Source organism: Acanthopagrus latus, chromosome 20, assembly GCF_904848185.1.
Source record: "Acanthopagrus latus isolate v.2019 chromosome 20, fAcaLat1.1, whole genome shotgun sequence".
Classification (NCBI taxonomy): Eukaryota; Metazoa; Chordata; class Actinopteri; order Spariformes; family Sparidae; genus Acanthopagrus; species Acanthopagrus latus.
Genome location: NC_051058.1, coordinates 20,177,571 through 20,200,012, shown reverse-complemented (window position 1 = coordinate 20,200,012; position 22,442 = coordinate 20,177,571). Strand labels below are relative to the sequence as shown.

General features: G+C 43.4%; 1 protein-coding gene across 2 annotated transcripts in view; it reads right to left on the bottom strand.

Annotated features, from left to right (window-relative positions):
* Positions 1–2,433: 2,433 nt before the first annotated feature.
* Positions 2,434–22,442, bottom strand: part of LOC119010072 (thyroid hormone receptor alpha) — a 36,978-nt gene continuing 16,969 nt past the window's right edge. For both annotated transcript variants that reach the window (XM_037081929.1, XM_037081930.1), the window contains exons 3-8: positions 21,926–22,026; positions 21,301–21,448; positions 20,794–20,999; positions 11,045–11,191; positions 7,620–7,878; positions 2,434–6,759 (exon numbers count right to left, since the gene is read on the bottom strand). In XM_037081929.1, the coding sequence (XP_036937824.1) occupies positions 6,509–6,759; positions 7,620–7,878; positions 11,045–11,191; positions 20,794–20,999; positions 21,301–21,448; positions 21,926–22,026 (1,112 nt within the window). In that variant the 3' untranslated portion in view covers positions 2,434–6,508. The remainder of the gene's footprint in view (positions 6,760–7,619; positions 7,879–11,044; positions 11,192–20,793; positions 21,000–21,300; positions 21,449–21,925; positions 22,027–22,442) is intronic.

The following is a 22,442-nucleotide window of genomic DNA, read 5'->3' as shown; positions in this document are numbered from 1 at the left end:
TAGTGCTGCTTGCCAGAACTAGTGTAGGTAACAACATTTTGAAATAACTGTCGCACTGGCGGTTGCAGAAGCATCAGCTAGGAGCGCCAAGCAAATAATAATAGTGTTAGTAGTAAACACGATAGAGTCGCTAACCTTGATCTTCATGAATGACTGATACAGATTACCGATCGCTCTAAGAACGAGGATTAGCGTCATATAACCGTGGGGAAAAATAAAAACCAACTTCCGGTCAGGTGGCGGGGGGCGCAAGGTATCATAGCGGCTAGGAATTAGCAGACAGCTTAACCCCCTGTGAAAATTATCGCTAAAGTTATGCTAAAATGATGCACTGTTAGCTAGCTAGGTAATTTTGCCAACTGTTATATACTGTAACCAAATTTGAGGTTGCAGGTGTTCTTCTTCTTCTTCTTCTTCCCCAGTTTGGTTCTGCTGTCCGGCTGATGGACTCACATTTATACAGCTTAGTGTAAACAAACTTTTATCTGGATACAAGACACCTGAGAGTGTAGATGGAGCCATCAGTCTTTGCCGTAAACCCGTTCAGATTTCCAAGTCGATAATTTTCTCGATTTTATCAAATCAGAATCTTAGCTCGGGAGGTTTTTCGGACTGGCTTCTGGGGTGGTGGACAAATGGGGGAATCCATTTTGGACTTGTTCCAACTATGGTGTGGGTGTGCTGCAGCCAAGTTAGCCGACAATCAAGCCTAATAATAACTTGCTTGTGTTTTCTATTCATTTCCCCCGACAACCTCCCACTTAATCCAACAAAACAAACCCTCCCTTCCTAATCTTCAGCCACTGTGGCTGCCGGCAACACTCACACCGATAGTGTGGAATAACTGAACGCTGCTCCATAGATGAACACACACACGCACACACACACAACATTAGGCATTCATGTGTAGCGTGTCCTGTTGTGAGAGTACGAGGGGTACGAATCTATCTCTTTGCAAACAAAGAAGAGGCACAGGGTTTATGATTAATGTCACGGGGCACTTGAATATGGATCGGCATGCACATGTGAGAGAGTGCACACATACAAATGTACGAAGCATTACACATTACTCTTTTTTTTTTTTTTTTTCTTTTTTCTTCCTCTTACATGACAGTGAGGGATGGAGCGGCTAAAATTTTACTCTGTTGCGATAAATCTCGAGTGTCATATGGGTTTTGTCCTTTTTTTTTTTTGTATTTACATCCTTGGTTATGGCCAAAAAAAAAAAAATGTAAATGAAAATAAAAGTAAAAACAGAAAGAAAACATAGAAAAATACGTAACATAGTATTGCACCTTGCAGACGGGCAATATATATTCTCAGTTTTGTTGGTTTTGTTTGTAACGTCTATGTGACACCACTATCCTTTCTGCTGGTGTGTGGAAGTTAGGTTGTGGGTGCCGGGCTCAGGTCCAACCCCCTCCTGTCAGCTACATTCAATACCATAAAACACTCAGCCATTACAAAAGTCTTAATCCCTCAGTCTCTGGGCCATTCACATTTTGAGTTCACTGTTTTATAAACTGTGCCTTTAAGTTGGAGAAGTGCTCACATTAGCAGATGATCTCTTAACAATCTCGCGTTGCATCTCCCATCAATCCGAGAAAAACCAAATCGATAAGATAGAGAGCACAAAAGCTTGAGGGAAAGAGTCCTTTTGTAACTTCTACTGATGCGTACACACAAGCACATCTTATCTGAACATATACAAGTTTTTATTTATTTATTTTTTTAAATCTATATATGCATCTGAACTTTCACATGTGCCTGCAAAATATGACTCCTCCCAAGTTCCTTTGAGTTTTGTGTTGTGTGAGGTATGACAAGATTGTTTCAGTTTTTTTTTCTACTTTTCTCCTTTTTTTTTTTTTTTTTACTTTTCAGTTTCTGTTGCATTATTTTTTCCTGTTGAGGTTTTTTTTTCTTCTTTTTTTTTTGTCCAAAGTTGTATTTCATTAAAAAAAAAGAAACAAAATATTAAAAAAAAAAAAAAAAAAAAAAAAAAGAAAGAAATTCCTGTTTTGTTGTTTTTTTTTGTAAATACCTCCTGATAAAAGGGGGGACGGGGGGGAGGACGGACAGCTGGACAGACACACAGACAAACAGATCAGTTGGCTTATCAACACAAACTATAGATGTGAAAAAGAAGTGAAATATTTTTCTATGTTACACTGCACGCATGGTCAAAAAGTGACTACAGCTGTTTTTTTTTCTCTTTTTTTTTTTTTTTACACAGAGCAGTTTTAAGCTTCAAAAAACAAACAGAAACAAAAAAAAAAATAAGAAAAACAATAATAAAATGCAAAAAAAAAAAAAAAAAATCTCCAATCATTTTGTTCAGGAGTCTTTTTTTTTCTTTTTCCTTTAAAGTCATCTCTTTTCATTTTTGTTTTATGGATTTATAATCATTTCATATATCTTTTTTTTTTCCTCTTTTCTTAATCTAAATCAGACTCAGAAGGTAAAAAGCAGCATTATAACCCCTTCTGTCAAACACACGTTACCCGGTCAGCTCACACGAGAACAAAGGACATCGATAAGGTTTTTTTTGTTTTTTTTTTTGTTTTTTTTTTAGTTTTCTCTTTTTCAGTTCTTTGACAAAGACGTGTTGGAATTCCAAACCTGCATCGCTGGAATATGTCGATCCTTGGAGGTGGTTATCCTTTTTTTTGGAGGGAGCTGAAGGGGGGGCGGGGGGGCATTTGGGGTTATCAGCTGGCATGGGAGTGGAGGGGGGCGAATATGGGGGTTGTTTTTGGGATCCGAAGGGGAGGCCGTACGTATTCCTGACATCTCCGCCTCCCCTTCCCTCCGAGTGTTTGTTAACATCAGTCTCTACAACCGGCCACATCGCCCTCTCTCGCCCATGTCAATGATGGCGGTGAGGGTTTGAGGCCCTCAGCTTTTTGTTTCCTGTCCCATGCGTTCTTTTCCTCTCTCACATCCTCACATTCTCGCGCTCAAAAGTCTCTCGTTCGCGTCGCTGCTGCTGCTTTTTTCTTTGCCGTTCACATTCATCCGGTGGCGCCTCTGTTAAGGGCAGTTAATGGCCAGCCTTGTCTGACAAGGGTGAGACCTGGATCCCGTTTGATTTGTCAATGATTCTTGGGGGTGGGGGGGGGGGGTCCCTAGGGTAGATGAGAGGGGGAGAGAGGGTGATGATGGAAGGGAGGGCTCTGGATTTGAAATGTCACTGGGCTGCTATAGGAGGGATGATGGCAAAATGAGTTCTAAAAAGGAGAATGGTTAAGTGCAACACAGCCCTCCTAGCCTAGCCTTCGCAGGGCTCTCTCTCCACCCCTGGTCGGGTCGGTACCGGGGCGAGGGTCATGTGCTGTCGGTCTAATACTGACGAGGGGACAGGTTTGGGACTGAGCCCACTGCGGCTGCCAGCCTCTGTTACACAGAGCAGCCAAATACTCCGACACTGCTCCGTTTTACACAGAGCAGCAGGGAAGTTAATCAATCCAACAAGGGGTAAACGTTAAACTTTAATGATTAGGGGCTGAAGGGAGGACTGCTACAATAGTGCAAAAACTCCACTCTAACACCAGCCTGGCTGGGTAGGGGGGGGCTGTTTCGATGGTGACGGGGTACAGTTCAGTCAGAGCTAGGCTCATTGTGGTAGGGTAGGGTGAGGCAGGGCAGGTGATGGATCTCTGGAAGGTGGGGGATGATGTTTGTGGAGGGGAGTCAGACCAGACTCCGCCATTGTGCCCAAACATGGCGTTCCAGTTCCTCTCTCCTCGCTCCAGACTCGGCCATCCGCAGCGACGCCCCCGTGATCCCTGCCACGCGTTACTCTGCTTAGGTACTTCTGAGGGGTGCAGATGACCCTTCCTGTACAAGTGCCCAATATGAACTACTGCTCGGCACTGAGTATAAAATAGATTTTCTTTGTCTCTCTTTATCTTCCATTCTCTTCTCGTAAGAGTGGTAAACCCAGTTAGATTTGGCTTGGCCCCCAGAATTGGAATGAACAGAGCGGGCTTTTTACGATCAAATCTACATTCTTGAATGGTCATTTGGCTTGTACATTACGATATCTGCCATGGGTATCTGCAGTGGGATATTACTGCAATAGTGGTGAGCGTTGGTAAAGTGAGTGAAGCTTCAGGAACTTTTAAATTGCCTCATTTCAGGTTCCACCTTTTTTTTATTCCCCCCACATCTGATGCACGCGTCCATGCACGAGAGAAAGCTTATTTCATCCGGATTACTGATCAAGATCCAGTGGCAGTCATCGTAGATGCACTGTGGAAGATCGCCATGATGCAGAAGGAAAACCGCCCTTTCTGTGCACGCTAATTCAGTGGACGTGGCCACCACTGGCTCTCAGTTATCTGGTATCCATCCTCCCGCCGCATGCGTCGATGGGCGTTAGCTGGGCTGCACATCCACACTGTCCTTTCGTCGCTTCTGTGAGTCGATTTTTCTGCTTTGACAGAAACTGGTAAATCCAAATTTTCGAAAAAGATGACACTTGGTCCCATATAACAAAAAAGAGATAACCCGAATGTAATGGGTACCATTCCCTGGAGTGGGTGACACGTTCCAGGGGGATGGCTGGCCCTCCTGTCTTCAGTGGTATTTTCATTTCAACCAAGTGATAGCACTGAGGGTGTGGTGTGTGTTGTATGCCGTGAGTGTTTTTTTTTTTTTTGTCTTTCCATGACTACAAGTGTGCACCTATAGGCAAAAAATTATGCACAGTTGTGTGTTAATCTACACATGCGCCAACTTGGATGGTGTATGTCTGTGTGTAGGCTGTGGGCAGCTGCCCTGTGTCCACAGAGGTGAGGTAGTGCCTGACACCACAGGGGCAGTATTGCTGCCCCAGCCTGGGGGTGTGTCCACTTTGAGGTAAATGGTAGCCTTCTTGGCATTTTGCCTGCTCTCAGTGACTGCCCATGGTAAAAAAAGGCAAATGTGTATGGAAGCCTGGAGGGGCCACACTGAGCGGAGTCCGTGAGGAGTGGACTCTGAACAAACCCTGCAGGTTAGGGCTGTATATCATATACAGTAAAATGAGGCATTCACGTTACTTTGAGGTGATGTGTGTTTTCATGTTTGTGTGTGTGTGTGTGTGTGTGTGTGTGTGTGTGTGTGTGTGTGTGTGTGAGACACAGATATAGAGAGAAAGTGTGTGTGTGTGTGTGTGTGTAAGATGAGCTTTTGCCGTCTTGCTGCTGGTTGCTGCTATTCGAAACCTCCTTACAGTCTGCATGTGGGAGATTTACTCCCGACTCTTGGCTCTGGATCTACGATCCACCTATTAAATCTTACCCCCTCTCTCCATCTCCGCTCCTCCCCTCTCTCCCCTTCCAAGTAACTCCCTCACCCCCCTTTTTCTCTCCTCTCCTCTCTTCTCGCTTTCTTTCTTTCCCACAATGCAGTAACTCCTTGGAGAGAGAGCGAGGGACTTAATTGTCATTCACTAGACAGTAGGCTGCTGGCACAAGCAGCACGGGCAATGACAAGGCAAGTCTGCTCATATGTGTGTGTGTGTGTGTGTGTGTTTTTGCATGTGCACTGTACGTCACAGGAGCCGGTCCAATGACACAAATGAAGGTAGATATGGAGCCATGGTCTGCACGGTTTTTTTTGTTTGTTTGTTTTTTTTTTTCCCCCCCGAAAAGGTAGACAACACAATTTCATAAAAGTGGAGTAGCCTTGTATAAATATAGCACCGGTTTCACTGGGATCTAACAGGAAGGAGCTCCATGAACAGCTGTAACGGCTCAGATTGAGTTGAGGAGTTGATAATGAACTACGGTAGGTCTGGTAGCTCCGTTTGACGACAGCCATTACACACCAGAGAAATGCCTCGAGGGCCTGCTGAATATATATATCAACGTGCAGTGTTTTTGCTGATCCTGCATGACTGTGAGCAACAATATGTCACTGATGACGGTGTTTTTTTTTGTTTTTTTTTTCTGAATCTACTGCCTGAAGAGTGATTTCAGAAATAATACTGAGAGGTGCTGGCCAGCGTGACGGCTGGAAAACATGGGCTTCAAAATGTGTAAATCTGTTCCCCCAGAACGGGGAAACGGACCCCTGCAAAGAGCGCCGCTCTGAAGAACTGAGGTGGAACAGGCTGTGGCTCAGTGTGTGTGTGTGTGTGTGTGTGTGAGTGTTGTGTGTATCTGTGTACGTGTCTTGGCAAATGGCTACAACTCTTACTAGATAAGACATCATGCTCAGACAGAAGGGCCCCCACACGGATTTTAAAACAGGGGTAAGTAAAAGGAGGAGAAAGAGGTGGAGGAGAGGGTGTTCGAAAAACAAAATCCTCTGTTTGCTTGACTCTCCTGTTGCTGGTGTGTTGTTTCTGTGATCGCTGCTTCCAGTTTTGAAACCACATACTGTAAATGTGACGTCGGAGAAATGCAGATTCCTGCCGAGAGGACTCTCCCTCCATCCTTCCCCTATAAAAAACGATGGCCCTTCCCATCTCCCAGTTTGCCCCAACTTCCACTTCCTTTTGCATGGTGGCAGCTGTGTTTCACACCTCCTGGTCCTCGAAGACCTCCAGGAAGAGCGGCGGGAAGAGTTCGTTGGGACACTCCACCTTCATGTGGAGGAAGCGGCTGGCGTGGCACGCCCCGATCATCCGCAGGTCCGTCACCTTCATCAGGAGCTTGGGCCAGAAGTGGGGAATGTTGTGCTTGCGGTAGTTGATGTAGTGCTCAAACGCCAGCAGGTAGGTCTCCTGGCACTTCTCGATCTTGTCCATGGAGGTCAGACCAGAGCGGTCTGGTGACGGTCCGGGGGAGGAAAGACAGGAAAAGGTGGAAGGAGGGAGAGGATTGAGAAAATGAGTGCACGAGCAATCATCAACACTCTGTAATTATGTCTAAATGTCAACATACTGGCTGGAAAATGTGACCTTCAGTCGGCTCAGTGAAGTCTATCGTGTGTGTTATTATGGACAATTACCATTGTGCATCACTGGAGTGTGCTGGAGGTTTGGGCTTTGCAGAATTTTTATGAGCCCAAATGCTACAATGAAATTCACTAATCAAGTCTGAATCCCTATTATAGACTTCTAATTAACAAAGGCAACAATTAACAACGATCTCTCAAACGGCAGCGACCATGTCAGCAGAATGAAATCAGCACTCTGACAAGTTAGGAAGGTGCTGGTGCCACCGACCTTGATTTTATATTTTGCTTCCCTTTTTTTATAACCAGATGATCATCACAGAATTACAAACATCCTCTTGTTATTTCTGCCCTGATATTTAAAACACCTCGAGCGTTTTATGTGATGCGAGTCCTGAAGTGAGGATGTGTGAGAGTTTTTACAATGAACAGACCGAGAGTGAAGGCTCTTTAATCAAATTTAGGATGAGCTTCAGATTTCCTCCCTCCAACACAGAATATGTGTGCAGACTTTTATCTTCGGGCCGTAATTACATTTTGATTCACAATAGCTTCACAATGTATACTTTGCACCAAAGCGGGTAATGACTGGGAGTATGTACTGTGGATGGTGTGTGTCTCTGAGGACAAAGACGACTGAAAATTTACATTTACATTACATTAACTCCTGCACTGCCGGAGTTACGAGCAGCACAGAAGCGAAGGCGTGAATTTGGTAAATCAAGAACAACCTGAGCTCATGAGCAGCACGGCCTGCAGCAGCGCCACCTCCGTGTCGTCCAGGTTGAACTGCGCCAGGCTCTTGCCCAGGTCGAAGATGGCGTCCGACACGACGCCCAGCCCGCCGTTCTTCAGCTGCTCGCGCTTCACGGCCATCTCGCCGTTGAGCGTCAGCGTCTCGCTCTCCGGGTCGTAGCGCATGGCGGCTCGGAGAGACATGATCTCCATGCAGCAGCCCTTTAACAGGATGATCTGGTCTTCACAAGGTAGCTGGCAAAGACAAAAGTTTCCCGTTAATGCAGAGTCATTTTTTTCTATTAATAATTGTTTTGCTGTAGGGAGGAGCGACTGTAGCGATGGAGCGGGCGACAGCAAATGTAGTATGGTGTCTGTGTCGTTACTCTCGCGGCCAGAAGGAGACAAACGTTTAAATATTTACGCTAAAAAAAAAAACGTGATCACTATTTTTCTGTCATTTCAGAGCTTCAGTTGTGAAACACACGAACAAGAACAAGAAAACTGTGCAGAAAATGGACGAGAAGCGAAGAGAAGAGAGTGATGGAGGAGGGGCTTTATATTTCTGACACATCTAATTATAATTCTGCTATAAATTCTATTTTTTTGTCGCACCTTACATCTGTCATTTGTAGAAGGGACTTCAATATAATCTTTATTTGCACGGGACTTTTAAAAAACAATGAATAATAACATTATAACAATAGAACCAAAAATCCATATTCCATATTTGGGGATTTACAGACACACAAATGCAAAAAACACACATTTTTAGCAGATTTTGAGAAGAACCATGAGGTATATTTTGGTCCAAAGGTAAATAATATTTACATTTTTCTTTCTATCTCACCGTTCACTAGTCGATGTTTAGAGTTTGGAGTGGAGCAGATGACAAACTGTTTATCATGTTCATGGTTTTACAGGATAAATCAGGAAAAATCATGAACATAGCCAGAAAAACTCAACAAAACAAACAGATGTGCCTCACACAATTCCTCCAGAGAGGAAAAACATGATTTTTACACTTGACCTCACTTGAGACAGATGTTTAGCATCAGCCGATACTCTTAAGTATTACGAATACAACTGTGGCCTTGTTGCTGTTTACGTGATGCTCAGCCTGCACTTGTTAGCGCTCGCCTCAGTTCACCACACTGTAAACATTACACATCTAAAAACCAGCGACATGCAGAGGATCCAAAATCTCGCCGCAAAAAAAAAAAAAAAGTATTTTTTCCAGGAACGAAAATAAACACAATCCCAAATGTTAAAGAATAATTCCACCTAATTACAAGCAGTCCGACTGTCTGGCTGCTTGTTGTTGTTGGACTCGATCGCCGTGTTTCCGTATTCTCAGCACTCGACAATCGAGGTCGAGACTGGAATTACGCTGAAACAAATGAAGGGAGGGAGGAATCGGAGGGAGAAGTTCTGGAGAAACAAAAGAACGAGGGAGGGAGAGAGACACGAAGATGGATTGAAAACGAGGCGGACATGTTTTTCCACTGATGAACACAGATTATGACTAACACTCCCCTGATTTACATGGATATTAGAATCTCCCGGTTGAAACCCATTTGATTAAATCTACAGACTCTGATGTGCCGAATTAAATCTCACCTTAATGTAAGTGTGTTCCGCAGCTCGCTGCTCTCGACTGCTGAGTGGATTAATTGGCATTCATTGGCTTGATTTGTCTTGTAAATTTGTACCTGCAGGGGGACGCTTCTTTTTTTTTTTTGTGGCTTGGCGAGTTTGTTGCTGCGCATTCAAATCGGCGTTTCACCGCGGCGAGCAGATCCCCCTCCGCCTCTTTCAGCAGATTAAAAGGATTCTTTCGCCTCATATGATCTGTTGTATCGGGACTAAGATAACACGTTAAACATGACTAATGTGCTGCAGCGGAAAGATTTCCTTATCTGCCACTGTTTAGTTTCCTCATCTCTAAAATTAATAGAAAATCCAGCAGCAGTTTGAGGAATCTATTGTAATTCACACTCATTTGCATACTAGCATCCATCATTATAGTAACGATTGTCTGATAATAGAAACAATCTGAATGCGTTGGACTTTTTTTTTTATACACGCTGATTTAAAAAAAGTGACGCCCTTTACTTCCTAAACCGTCTGTGATTTATGGTTGTCAAAAATCTGTAATCAATCACAGCTACAGTTAAAAGTTAAGACTCGTATTCATATCTCACACACACACACACACACTGGCTCCGAGACAGTAACTCTGCTACCCTGATAATTATCCAATCACACAAGGTCTCATTATGAGCAGCAGACACAAGAAGCATGATTACATGTTGCTAATTAAGGCGGAGCAGACGGGAGCAGGAGTGCTTCTCTGATTGTCGCCGGCAACAAAAGCTGCTTCTGGGTTTTCATTTCCCGAGAGTCAGACGTACATCGAGAGCGCCGCAGCATCAGTGCAGATGATCAGCGTGTTGTGCTTTTCTAATAAACAACAGAACGACTCAGAAACAAGGTTCTTTATCTTAGCCGAGTTGCTACGGGGTCGGATTTTAGTGATGGTCCTGATGTTAAAGGTGCCCTGTGAAGTGTTTGACCACTAGAGGCGCCGTGGAGCATTTTCCTTTATTTATTTATTTATTTTTAATAATGAGTAGATTCTTGTTTTGTTTTTTTTGAGGTAAACTTGTTTTACGCTATTCTGCTGAGCCACAGTTGAAAGAGTAGAAATTAATCATTTAAGGGAGTGAAAAAGAAATAAGATGGACGTAACCAATGGAGGATTTAAACAATAGTTAGCTTTGTGAGTGTTTATTAAGGGCGGATGCATTCAGTTTGTTTATTAGACAAGTTTTGGTGAAAAATACTAAATGTGAACAACTTTTACCACAGAACAATATTGGGTAATAGGCGTTTGATTAATTTGAGCATTTTCTTGCACAAGCTTCAGACTAATTTAATATGCTAACACCTCAACTTTTTAACTTTTCGCTTCAAGAAGTAGTCGCCACGTTGGCATCCACACACTAGCTGGCTGTGCTCTGATATAGAAATGATTATTGGCTCCTTGTTGGTTTGGTTTTGTACTTTTGTTACAGCTTCATCAATAACTGGATCCAAAAAAAACAGATCAGAAAGCCAGACTGAGGTTAAAATAGCTTCATAAAGGTCGTCATAATCCAGTCAATTCCTATTAAGACCTGTCAGAATCATATCAAAGACACAAGACGCAAGGCGTGAAATTCAGATTACTGCATTTTCGAATCTATAGAAAAGACTTTGCGGTTAAGTTGTGAATATTGATCCTGACTCTTGTTTCTCGTGTCGCTGTACTCCCTCATCAATCAGATAAACTGATCACACATTTCCTGAACCAACTCCCTGACAGAAGCTTGGTCTGACTCCCAACTCTGAACCTGAAGAGCCATTAACCCCAACTCACCTCGGAGAACATGGGCAGTTTTTTGGCAAAGTCGACGACTCGGGTGATGGCAGGAGTGATGATCTTGGTGAACTCGCTGAAGGCCTCCAGGTCCACCTTGTCTCCGTCTGACGTGGGGGCGACCGGGGACTGGCCGATTTTGTCTGGCTGCGTGGGGGACAGAGACGAGAGAGAGGCGGTCAAAACCTGACGTGAGCAGGAGGAGTCCGATGTGAGGACGAGCTGAAGTCAACAACAACAATGAACTGATTCCTTCACTGAGGGTTCTGCTGTTTATTCTGAGTCGATCACACGCCGTCCTGCTCACTGGAGAACCAACTGTGTATCATTCCGCAGCTGAAAATAGTCCCCAACAAATGCATCAACAACAAATTTTCACTGTTTTGCGTCTACAGTCCAAACAAATAAGCTTCATGCTTAGTGGAAAAGAAACAGTAGGGAAGCTGGAAAGTATACAGACAGGGAATAAGATATTATATATCAGTAGCGCGGCAACAGTTATTTTCATTGTTGATTATCTCGTTTGATTAATTGATTAGTTGTTGGTCTGTGAAACGTCAGAAAAAACAGTGAAAAAAAAACTTCTAACGTGTCATTTATTTCATTTAAGAAGCTGGAATCTGAGTAATTTTTAACATACAGCCTCTAAAAATGACTCCAACAGATTGATTTAATATGTGACAACTGATGATTAATCATTAATCAACGCAGCTGTAATTGTTAGTTTTGGTCTTTTCATCGGGTTTTAGTGACGATGAGGAATAATACAGATTATTTGCAGCCTTATCTTTCAAATTAACTTCAAGGCACATACTGTGTACCGCGGAGGAGGAGGAGCGGAGAGCAGAGAGCTGAGCTGAAAATAGAAAAGTTGAGTGTATTACACGATATGACAATAGATTATATCAGAACAAGTTAGAGCTGAGTGTGTGTGTGTGTGTGTGTGTGTGTGTTCCTGAAGAACACAAAAGACTAAAACAAGATTAAAGGGGAATCGATAAGAGTGGTGTAGGGCTCAGAGTGAAATATAACAGAAGGAAAGAAAAGAGTTTTTAACGATTTTATAGCCTTTTTTTCCCTCCCTCCTCTACAAAGCACCGCCTTGCCTTGGGAGACAAATTAAAACCCATTTATAAAGATAAAGATGGCAGATTGTGCTCTGTGAAGGCTGTGGGACACGTCAGTGGACGGATGGCGGTTACGTAGAGGACGACTGCAGCGTCGGGGTGAAACTGCACGTCATCAATACACATGTTTACAGAGCTTTTGGAATCGTGGCTCAGACTATGAAGAATATTGTTTCACACTCCGCTAAACAAAGCGAGTGTCGAGGCCCAAGTCGTTTATTCTGGCCCGAGCTTTCCACTGTAAATGGGACGAGTTTTAAAAAGTATAGAAATAATCACCTCACACAGGGAGCCATCACTCACAGTCCAGAGGGAGAGGGGACGGCGTACATCAGCGCAAACTTAATGACGAGGATAACTTTGATGGACTGCAACCGGTGTCGCGCCAGAGCCAAAACAAAGCCTCTCGGTTTTTTCGCCGGTGGAGGTCTCGTGCGTCATTTTTCATTTTCGGCGGCGAATAAATATCTCTCTCCGGAGAGACGCGGGGAGAGCGTCTGAGGTTCAGAGCTGCCGAACGCACGCCGCGCTCCGACACGAAGAAGAAGAATGGAAACAAATTACGAGACGAAGGTTCAGCTGAGAGTCACGAGTGACAAATACAGAGTCTCTGTGGATGTAACACACAACACGTCCACTCAAAATGACAAGACCTTTGTTATTTTCCTGGGTTGTGTACTAACATTATCCCAAATGTTTCCAATGTTTCTCCTCGAGTCACGCAGACAGATTAGTTTTTTTTTTGTTTTTTTTTATCAGCACAGTGTTTTAATTGTGTTTTGTTTAAAGCCACAACAGCTGACTGCGATGTTTGGTTGATTCTGGAGGCCCCTGTGGACAGAAGTGGCAGTGTCTCCACCCTCAAAACCACAAAATATACTGTCAGAAACAACATTATGAAAAGAAAAATCTACTCCACTGCTTCTTTTCAAGTACTCACTGTAACTTCGCCTGGGAAAATATAAACACGGGCTCTTACAGTCGGCGTGCGAGACAAACTGGCTGACATAACCAGTTAAAAACCCTCCTTGTAGCAGATTTAACTTAAACTGTTAAGCGCACAGTATTTAATTTACGCCACAATGAGGCTTTAAATCAAAACAATAAAAACAAAAGACTACTTGTACTACGTGACGCGTAGCTTATCAACCTCCCGTTTCCCCGGATATCATAGCAACAGGCGACCGAATGAAACGCACTTTAAGAGAAATGAATGATTTCATTGGTGTTTTTTTCTTTTGGATATTGTAAGTACATGATTTAACCAAATATATATCAAAGACTTGGTCGTTTTGAGACATTTAAATGTGTAAATATAGCATGTTATAGCTTTGTAACAGTTTTGTAGAAACACTTTTTAACTAATCTCCAGCGACGTCGAGCTGTGAAGATAGGCTTGGTTTTTATTTGTCCAGGTTTTTAAGATATTTGACATTTCAGTCGCTCACAGAGCCAAAAAATGACATAAAAAAACGTCAACAGCCTTCAAGTTGAAGTCTGTGGATCACACAGGTTAACGAGGACACATTCTGCTGTTTTTTAAAATATAAATATATAAAATGTCTTTTTACAGCGCAAACTAAAATCCGTTGACCTCCGTCACTTCTGGTGTGGCTGCAGAAACGTCCGACAGACAACAAATAACTGAAACTAACCGCATGAAAGTCATGTGAGAATCTTTAATAAGTGGTCTGATAAAACTGGATGAGGAATGCAGTCTCGGTGCTGTGAGAGCTGCCGGAGCTGTGACACCTCCACAGAGCTGCTGGTACAAGAGCAATTACAGAAATGTGTTTGTGTGTGATTATGTTTACTGTGTTTACTGTGAGTGTCCTCCACGTCTCGGGCCTTCGGGGAGGCTTCATATGGACTAACGTGATTTTCTCGCAACTGTTAATGTTTGTTTCTAACTACGTGGCCATCTGGGCGGCACCGAGGGGAAAAACACTTGGCAACAGTAAACAGGCAGAGCTGGATGGTTGCTTGGTAAAAGGAGGCTGAACACTGTGAGATAACACGAGGGTAAATACGAGATACGGTCTCCTAAAGAAACTATTTTTCTGTAACGTATAGAAAAAGGAGACGGCTCGGGATGTGTCCAGAACGAGGCCAGAGATATTTTGGACTTTGACACGAACCCTCGGCGCGCCACTGTGAATTGGCAGCTGTTAAAATCGAGCGGGGAGAGAAAAGAGGGGGATTTTTATTTTTCGCTCCTGCAGTCTCATCAGTTATGTGGAGAGCTTCAACTCCTGACCTTTTATCAGACGGATTAGTGCTGGAAAAGTTTGTTCCAGTGGAGCCGCAGAAGAAAAACGAGGTCCAATATGTTTTAATCTGGCTGATGGATGGTTTCAGCACGGTGCTGCGACTTCTACATGCATCATACTTTGTGATTAAGATGCTTTTTTAGTTAATAAAGTTATGTGTTTTCCCAGGAAAAATATAGAAAAAGGTTGTGGTGAAGCTGCCTCACAGTGAATTCGAGAAGTGTGGAAAATCAGACTCTTACTGTCCGACAACATTAAACACTACACAGTATTTATACTTTAATTCTATTTCCATTTTACGCTGTATGTTATGTTTCTGTTTCACTACATTTTACAGGCAAATGTTGTACTTTTCTCTCCACTTCAGCTGTCTGATAACTTTAGTTAGCAGTCGTTTTGCAGGTTTCACGCTGCGCCAGAGCCAAAGTACCTTACGATGACATTTATTGATTTTATCAGCAATCAGACGAAAAGACACCCTCCAAAAAACAACAATAATCCAGTCCTGTGCTGTACAGTATAGACAGTCGGGTCATAAAGTCTCGGACCACCAGTCAAAATACTTCTAAGTAGAATATCTATGAATATCTCCCTCCCCTTCCTTTTCTTTTAAGGCAGCATGCACTCCACCTTGCATGGACTCCACAAGTTAGTGTAAAACCTGCAGACTCATGCTACCCCACCACGATTTGACAGTTTTCAACTGGGATGATCGGGTATGGCAAAAAAAAACAAAAACAACTTGTGGAGTCCATGCAAGCTCGAATGTATGCTGTCATAAAAACAAAAGGAGGACGGATTAAGATCTTCTGAAATCCATTTATATTATTCTTTTGCAGTATGTTTTCTTTAACGACAGCACGCCACTGATCTGGCATGGACTCCACAAGCTTGTTCGAAAAACCTGCAGACTCCCAGCATGGTATCAACAATTGTACTTGAATGTCACTTGAAGGCTGAAAAGGTCAAACATTCTGTGATATCAGAGGAAACTTTGTGGAACATCGTCACGTCATCAGGTGCGGCACAAACTTGTGGAGTCCATGCCAGGTCGAGTGCATGATGTCATTAAAGTAAAACACTTAAAAGACACTTTTACTTTGAATATTTCACCACAGTATTTTCACTTCTACTCGGCAAAGACTCTTCTCAACACTGAAATCATATACTGCGAAGTGATATCAGGGGAGATTGATGGAGATATTGATCGATACTAATAAATGAATGTCTGCTTTTCAAGGTTCCTGAAATTTCTGGCGTCCAAACTCAACTTTAATGCCAAAAACTCCCACACAGACACACAGACACCTTGAAGACATCTGAGTTGGATTTTTCCTACGGATTGATATAAATCATCTGGTGATAACATCTCTTAAATAAAATGCACAGAACCGTGCGCTGCATAACAAGGTGATACGATCACCTCGTGACTTCAACACCGAACGTACGCTGATGTTTTTTGAACGTCAACCGAAACCATATGTCCTGCGAGCACAGCTGAGGGGAACATTTCAGGCCCGCAAGTGACTGTAGATACAGTTAAAGAGGTCACAACCTATTGAAAAATAAGAGATTTGTGTGATTTATGGTTGGTTTATGCTTCACTTGGCCTGGAAAACAAAATGAAAAGACCTGAAGCGTGAAACGTGGACTGACCTTCTAAGGACGTAAGAGCTGATGGATGGTTAAACAACATCCTGGATATCAGTAAATATTTTTGAATTAATAATTCGGTCATCATCGTTATTGATGATTGAGGCCAATTTATTCCACATGCGCATGAAATGAAAGACGCTCCTCTTCCTCTGCACGGTCACAGGATGTTTTTCGATGTGATAGGACCATCGGCAGCTGTGTTGACTCAAAGACATGCTAATCACCGTGAATTTAGTGTGTTTATCTTGATACAAATGATTAGAAACTACTTCACGACAGATGTGCAGACATTTACATACACACAGCTGTCGGAGCCGAATCGCTGTGTGAGCTGTTTCCAGATGCCTGACCGCAGCGCGTTACGGAGAGGACGCCATGTAACCGTAACTCTGACAGATGTGGAGGCTTCGTCGCGTTCAGCCAAGTACTACAACAGAGGCAGAAACACGGGGAGCGAAGCAGGTTTCACTGAGGACAGTGGAGAATCGAAAACCGCCGGGCTCGTCGGTACCAAACATACCAGAACCGCTGCTGATCAGGTGCATTGATTTGTGGTCAATTAACAGCTTAAACCAGATACTCAGAGAATATGGGTCACATCCTGAGACGAAAATAAACGCAGCGAAGTTTCCTGGAACATGAACAGACTCGAATTTTCCTCCTCATCAAATCATCGCGATGATCCGACTTTTGTCGTGTCTGCGGCGAACGAACACGTTTATTAACGTGGAGATTTGTAGGTCAGGACATCCCTGCAGCGCTGAAGTACTTTGTTATAATGGGGTTTTTTTTGTCACACAGTTGACCTTTATGGAAAAAAATGCAGCTGCTGTGATTTAAATATTGCAACTTCGAAAAAAAAGGAAGCACTTCAGGCGGACTCCTGCCGAGCCACGGAGGACAAAACAAATCACACAGGAGACAAAACGACGACTGGTGCCTGTTCCTCAGGGCGCGACTGGAAACAGAGCCAAGCAGAGTGAATTAAGATATTGCACTTGGCCATACTGCGATTATGACAATATTTCAATTCATTGTGGAGGCCTGATAATAATAATAATAATCTATAAATCTAACAGTATGATGTTTTACACTCTGCACCTTTCCAACATTTGCATCGTCTTGTTGAAAACAAGTGAAAAACGATCTGCTCTTCTGGGAGCATCGGGTGAAAGTTTCAGCACGTTTTATGATGTTAATAGATGATCTCACAGATGTTTTGAGGCCGGAGTGCTGGTGAAGGTGTTTTTAAACTTAAACCCTCTCATCCCATATGTTTGAAAATGTTCCCGTGAACATCATCTGGTACTCGTGCAGTTCTGGTTCTCTTCATTTCTCTTAATCACAAAACGTTTTTACTATTTTTTTTCTTTTGGTTTGTTGATTTGTCAGCAGGATTACACAGAAACTACTGGGCAGATTTCCATGAAACTTGGATGGAGGATCGGTCTCGGTCCAAAATAGACCCTGTTACCTTTTGGTGTGGATCCCGATAAAAGGGACTGATAGTTTTTCCTACTTTCTTTTGTCATTTTCGTTAATATCCAAGGAAATAATGTCTGGATCTTGATGAATATGAATGTGTACACAGGCTGTTTAGCTTAAACACTTTTCTGACACTTTGTCCAGAACTTTTTCTCTGCGTGTCTTCGCCTTTTCTTTTCTTCTTCTTCTTCGTCGCCGCTGTCCTTTGCTTGACTTGACGCACAGCTTACTGTAATCAGTGCATCATTCAACACAGTCATCCTCCACTGAGCACTCATTTGTGAGCTGGAGTACGGTGTGTGTGTGTGTGTGTGTGTGTGTGTGTGTGTGAGGAGCGGTGTCACTGTAGCCGGTTTATAGCCGCGGGGCTGAAAAAAGGCTTAGCATGTAAATGTAGATATTCAGGGTTTGGTGGTTACAGCCTCCAGAGCCCCGTTAGTGGGTGAAGCCTGTGTGAAATAGAACTATTTATCCTTTTCAGATGAACCCGACTCACGGCTTACATGCAGTATTTCACAGTGGCGGGGCAACTGTGCTAATCATTCAAATCCTTGTTAGTGCGAGGCCGGCTGTAGAGGCAGGGCTTTCCACACCTTACAGCAGGTTAATACAGTGATACTACATATTTCCTCAACACTAACCTTAACCTGCTTACTGCGCTTGTAATCCTAAATGCGAGTCTTGAATCATGTTGGAGTTATGACATAATGATCACAAACAAGAAACACAATACACAAACTCATCTTTTCTTCTGAGGGATAATTCCTAAACTTCTTCTTCTGAACACTCACCGACCGGGTCGGGTTGTAAATGACAGCGTGTAATTAGGATGTTGTAATCAGACTGTGACTTTATAACATTTGGAATAATTAATCATGTTTTTATATTATGGCAAACAGCAAATTACAGCACTCCTGTTGTTTGTGCTGGTTCTGATTCTGTGAAGGTGGTTAGACTTTTTTATGTTGTTGTTGTTTTTACTGTTTCAGTGCTTTTATGTTTTTTTTAAATTATGTTTTTCTTAATAAAAGGAGTCGTAACTGAGTCTGACCCGAAGTGGACGGGGTGTTTTTTTTATGTCTGAAACCCGACTGGATCCTGACGCAGTTAAAGCCTCGTTCACATCTGTAAAACAAACTATAAATTGACGGTTTATTAATGAGACTTATCAAAATGTTAGCATGTCTTCATTTTGGTGCATTTAAATTGCCTTCTGTTTGGACTGTACAATAAATATAAACTTGCAATTGTTTTTTTTGCATTGCATTGTTTTTTTTGTTTAAAGAGGCAAAAAAGAAACGTGTTGCGGCTGCGTGAGGTTTGAATTCGAAGTAATCAGTATTCAGATTAGTTTACATTACTAATAAAAACTGGCATGTAATCGATGACAGTTCAAAAGTAATCCGACCCCACTCTGCCCAGCGACACCTCACAGATGCCTCCTTTTTAAATGAAGCCCCCTAGATTTGGCCACGAGCTCCGGCCCAAAGCTGCTGTGAAACTGTAAACGAGTGCTTCAGACTGCGTAAGCACCTCAGATAATCCTCGGCCAAAACATGAGGTCAGCATCTGTCTAACTTGTGTTTGTGTGCGAGGCGTCGGGGGGGTGAAGAGTGATACCAGGCAGGGACACCCTGACAGGGCCGTCCAGGATGAATCCGAGCGGTAGCGCTTGTCGTCCCGCTGTGCTCAGTGCTCGGCTTTAGTTTGAGAGGGAGAAACTCGAACTGCCAGCATCCCTGCCAAACTCGCAGATGAGTGCTCATGACTGAGGATTTGCGCTGGCAGAGATAAGGAGTCGGCTCCAAAAAAACTAAAAAAAAAAACTAAAAAAAAAACAGAGGTGAAAGTAAGGGTAGACTCCGAGGGACAGTGGGAGAGGAAACAAAAGAAATGAAGACGGGAAAGAGATTAAAGCCAAAAAAATAAAAAAAGAGAGAGAGAGAGAGAGAGTCGAGGTGTGAATGAAAACTATGAAGGGAATTAGGTCTGGTTAAGAGCACAGAAGGATTAGGATGAATAAAACCCTCCAAATGCTGGAGAGAACTGAGGAATAAAGAGGCAGGCGGAGAGAGAGAGAGAGAGAAACAGGAACAGAAGCAGGCGGCAGAGAAACGCAGAGTGATAAAGTGGTAAAGAGCAGCTCTGACAGGCGGCTGCGTGAGGAGAAAATGAAACACTATCATTTCTGATTTTAGCCCCGTGTGTTTGTGTGAGGAAATAATCCATATTGTCCCGTTTGTCACCGAAGCTGCACTGCACAATTTACAGTTTGCTATCATCCCCGCGGCTGTTTGTTTGTTTGTGACGCACTAAATGTTACCGTGCGTTCAACCCGTCCTGAGTGCTTAAACAAATCGTACCTGCTGTTGTGTGAAACAGGGACGTAAACTTTGCAAAACACACATTTGGGGAACACTTTGCTCCGTATAGACCTTGTAAAGTAGACGTATTGCTTGAACAGTCATTCTGTCTTAACAACACATCATAAAAAATGGAACAGTTATCCAAAAAAGAGAATTCAGTCATTATCCACTCATCTCACAACCAGAACAAGACGAGGTGGAAAAAGTTAAGTATCGTCTTGCAGTCCATGAAACATTTCTGGAGTTTCACAGCACTTTCGTAAACACCTGAATCAGCTACGGACTTTTTTAAAATGTAAAAAAACAAAAAAACAAGACTCAATTTGGGAGCTCTGGGCTGCCGGAGACTTGGGTAAGTCCAGATGAAATGCATGGAGTCATGACAACGTTGCACACACCAGATTAAAAGCTGAGATCTTGGAGCGCTGACATCGATTAACAAGAAAATTGAGCGTCGAGACGATCAGACAGATAAGTTAAAACAAACCTGCAGATACGCTGAACTTTCAGGGGAGCCGGAAGCTAAAAGTGTGTGTGGTAAACACAGCGTTGCCAGAGTTGAGTGCACAAACAGCTTCCTCACACATGGAGGGATTAACGCATTGTGACATTTCTCATTTTCACCTTTCCCTGTTTCATATTTGACATAAAAAAACAAAAAAAAAAAAACAGAGGTTGTGTTGTTGGCAGCCTGTCTGATCTCTCTTTGTGCCCTGTCAGACACTGTTGCAGCGATGTGTTCCAGGCAATTAACTATAAAAACTAAAAACTTGAGCTATAAACATAAGAGGCGGGTTGTAAAAATAAAAATAAAAACAGAATCTATTTCATCTCTTTCTTCTCACCAGGAATTTGCGCTTCTGTTTCCACTGGGCGCCCTGAGCGTTGGTGTGTCGGTGGGCCTCCGTCACCAGGTGGATCACCTCCCACTCGTCCCCGGTGGGCTCTGGACGGGTTTGGAGAGTTTTCACCATTTCCTCCTTCTTGCGCCGCTCCCTGTTCTCCTCAATTAGCCGCCGCTTAGCCACCCGCTTCGAGTCGTCCAGCACCACTGGGAGGACGAGGAGGAGGAGGAAAAAAAGAGGAGTGCGATTAGTTAACGCCCTGCCAACTGTTCGCATATCGTCTCTACAAAGCTCTCACATCATCATCATCATCATCGTCATCATCCCCTGCATCACTCCATCTTCTCGACACTCAATCTAAGAATGAAAAGTGTAGCTTCAAAGTGATCAATAACTCCTCTCCAGAGTGATGAAGAAGCGTTAAGTGAGACTCGGCGCCGCAGCTACGCCTGAGGGTGAAGTAATGTAAGTTCTCTTTGTCTTGTGTGGAATAGGTGCAGCACTCACAGTCCATGGCCATGCCCACTGCAATGCACTTCTTGAAGCGGCAGAGCTGACACTGGTTGCGGGTAATCTTGTCGATGATGCAGCAGCCATCGTACTTACAGGAGTAGGCGGGGTGGAGGTTCTTCTGAATGGTCCTACGGAAGAAACCCTGTCGGACAAACACAGCCGAGGGACAGATCAGTGGACGGTTTGTTGACGAAGGCGTCAAAAGACAAGACGTTAACAAATCCAAAGCGAAGATTAATCACAACGTCTCTTCTTCGGTGGTGTGTCAGAAATCACACATCACCGACGAACGAGCAGGAACCGGAGGAAGACGGATGATACGAGGCTGAGAGCTGATGTGACAGACTGACAGGTGTAAGACAAACATGTCAATACATCACCCTACTGTGGCGCTTTTATGTGTTCGAGCAGTGAGAGGTGACTGTTTCAGAGTGTGTGTGTGTCAGATATGTAGCAGTGTGTGTGTGTGTGTGTGTGTAGAGGCAGGTGACCTCAGAAGCCTCATTTCAGTATTTCTGACAGATTTTATGTGAGTTATGAATCTGGTGTGTCTTCTGAAACTCTTCGGTTGTGGTGTGTGTGTGTGTGTGTGTGCGTGTGTGTGTGTGTGTGTGTGTACCTTGCAGCCCTCGCAGGTAATGCAGCGGTAGTGGTAGCCTGTGGCCTTGTCACCACACACCACACATGGCTCATCCTTTTCGAGGTAGCTGGGTATGTACCCTGAGAGAGAGGAGCAGAGGGGAAAGTTAGACGAAACAATGTGTTTGTTTGGGGCTGTTTCTCCACACACACACACACACACACACACACACACTTATTTCTACTCATCACCACGGCAGCAGGCCCAGAGACCGAAAACATTTCTGCTGAGTCACCCAAACTGGGGAAACCCGTAACTGTAGCCATCCACTGTTCCTTTCCTGGAAAACACCGCAAGCCAGAACCTTTTCTAATGCGTCCACTACAAATCATAACATGCAACATATGATTATCCTATGTATAAATAGACATATAAGTTCTTATATTTCCCTTTTTTTTCGAGAATAACTTGGCCAAGACAGCAGAATGAACGCTGTTAAAGAAATAAAGACAACTGGAGCCCGTCTCAGATATTAACGGTTGCTAACCTCGCTAAC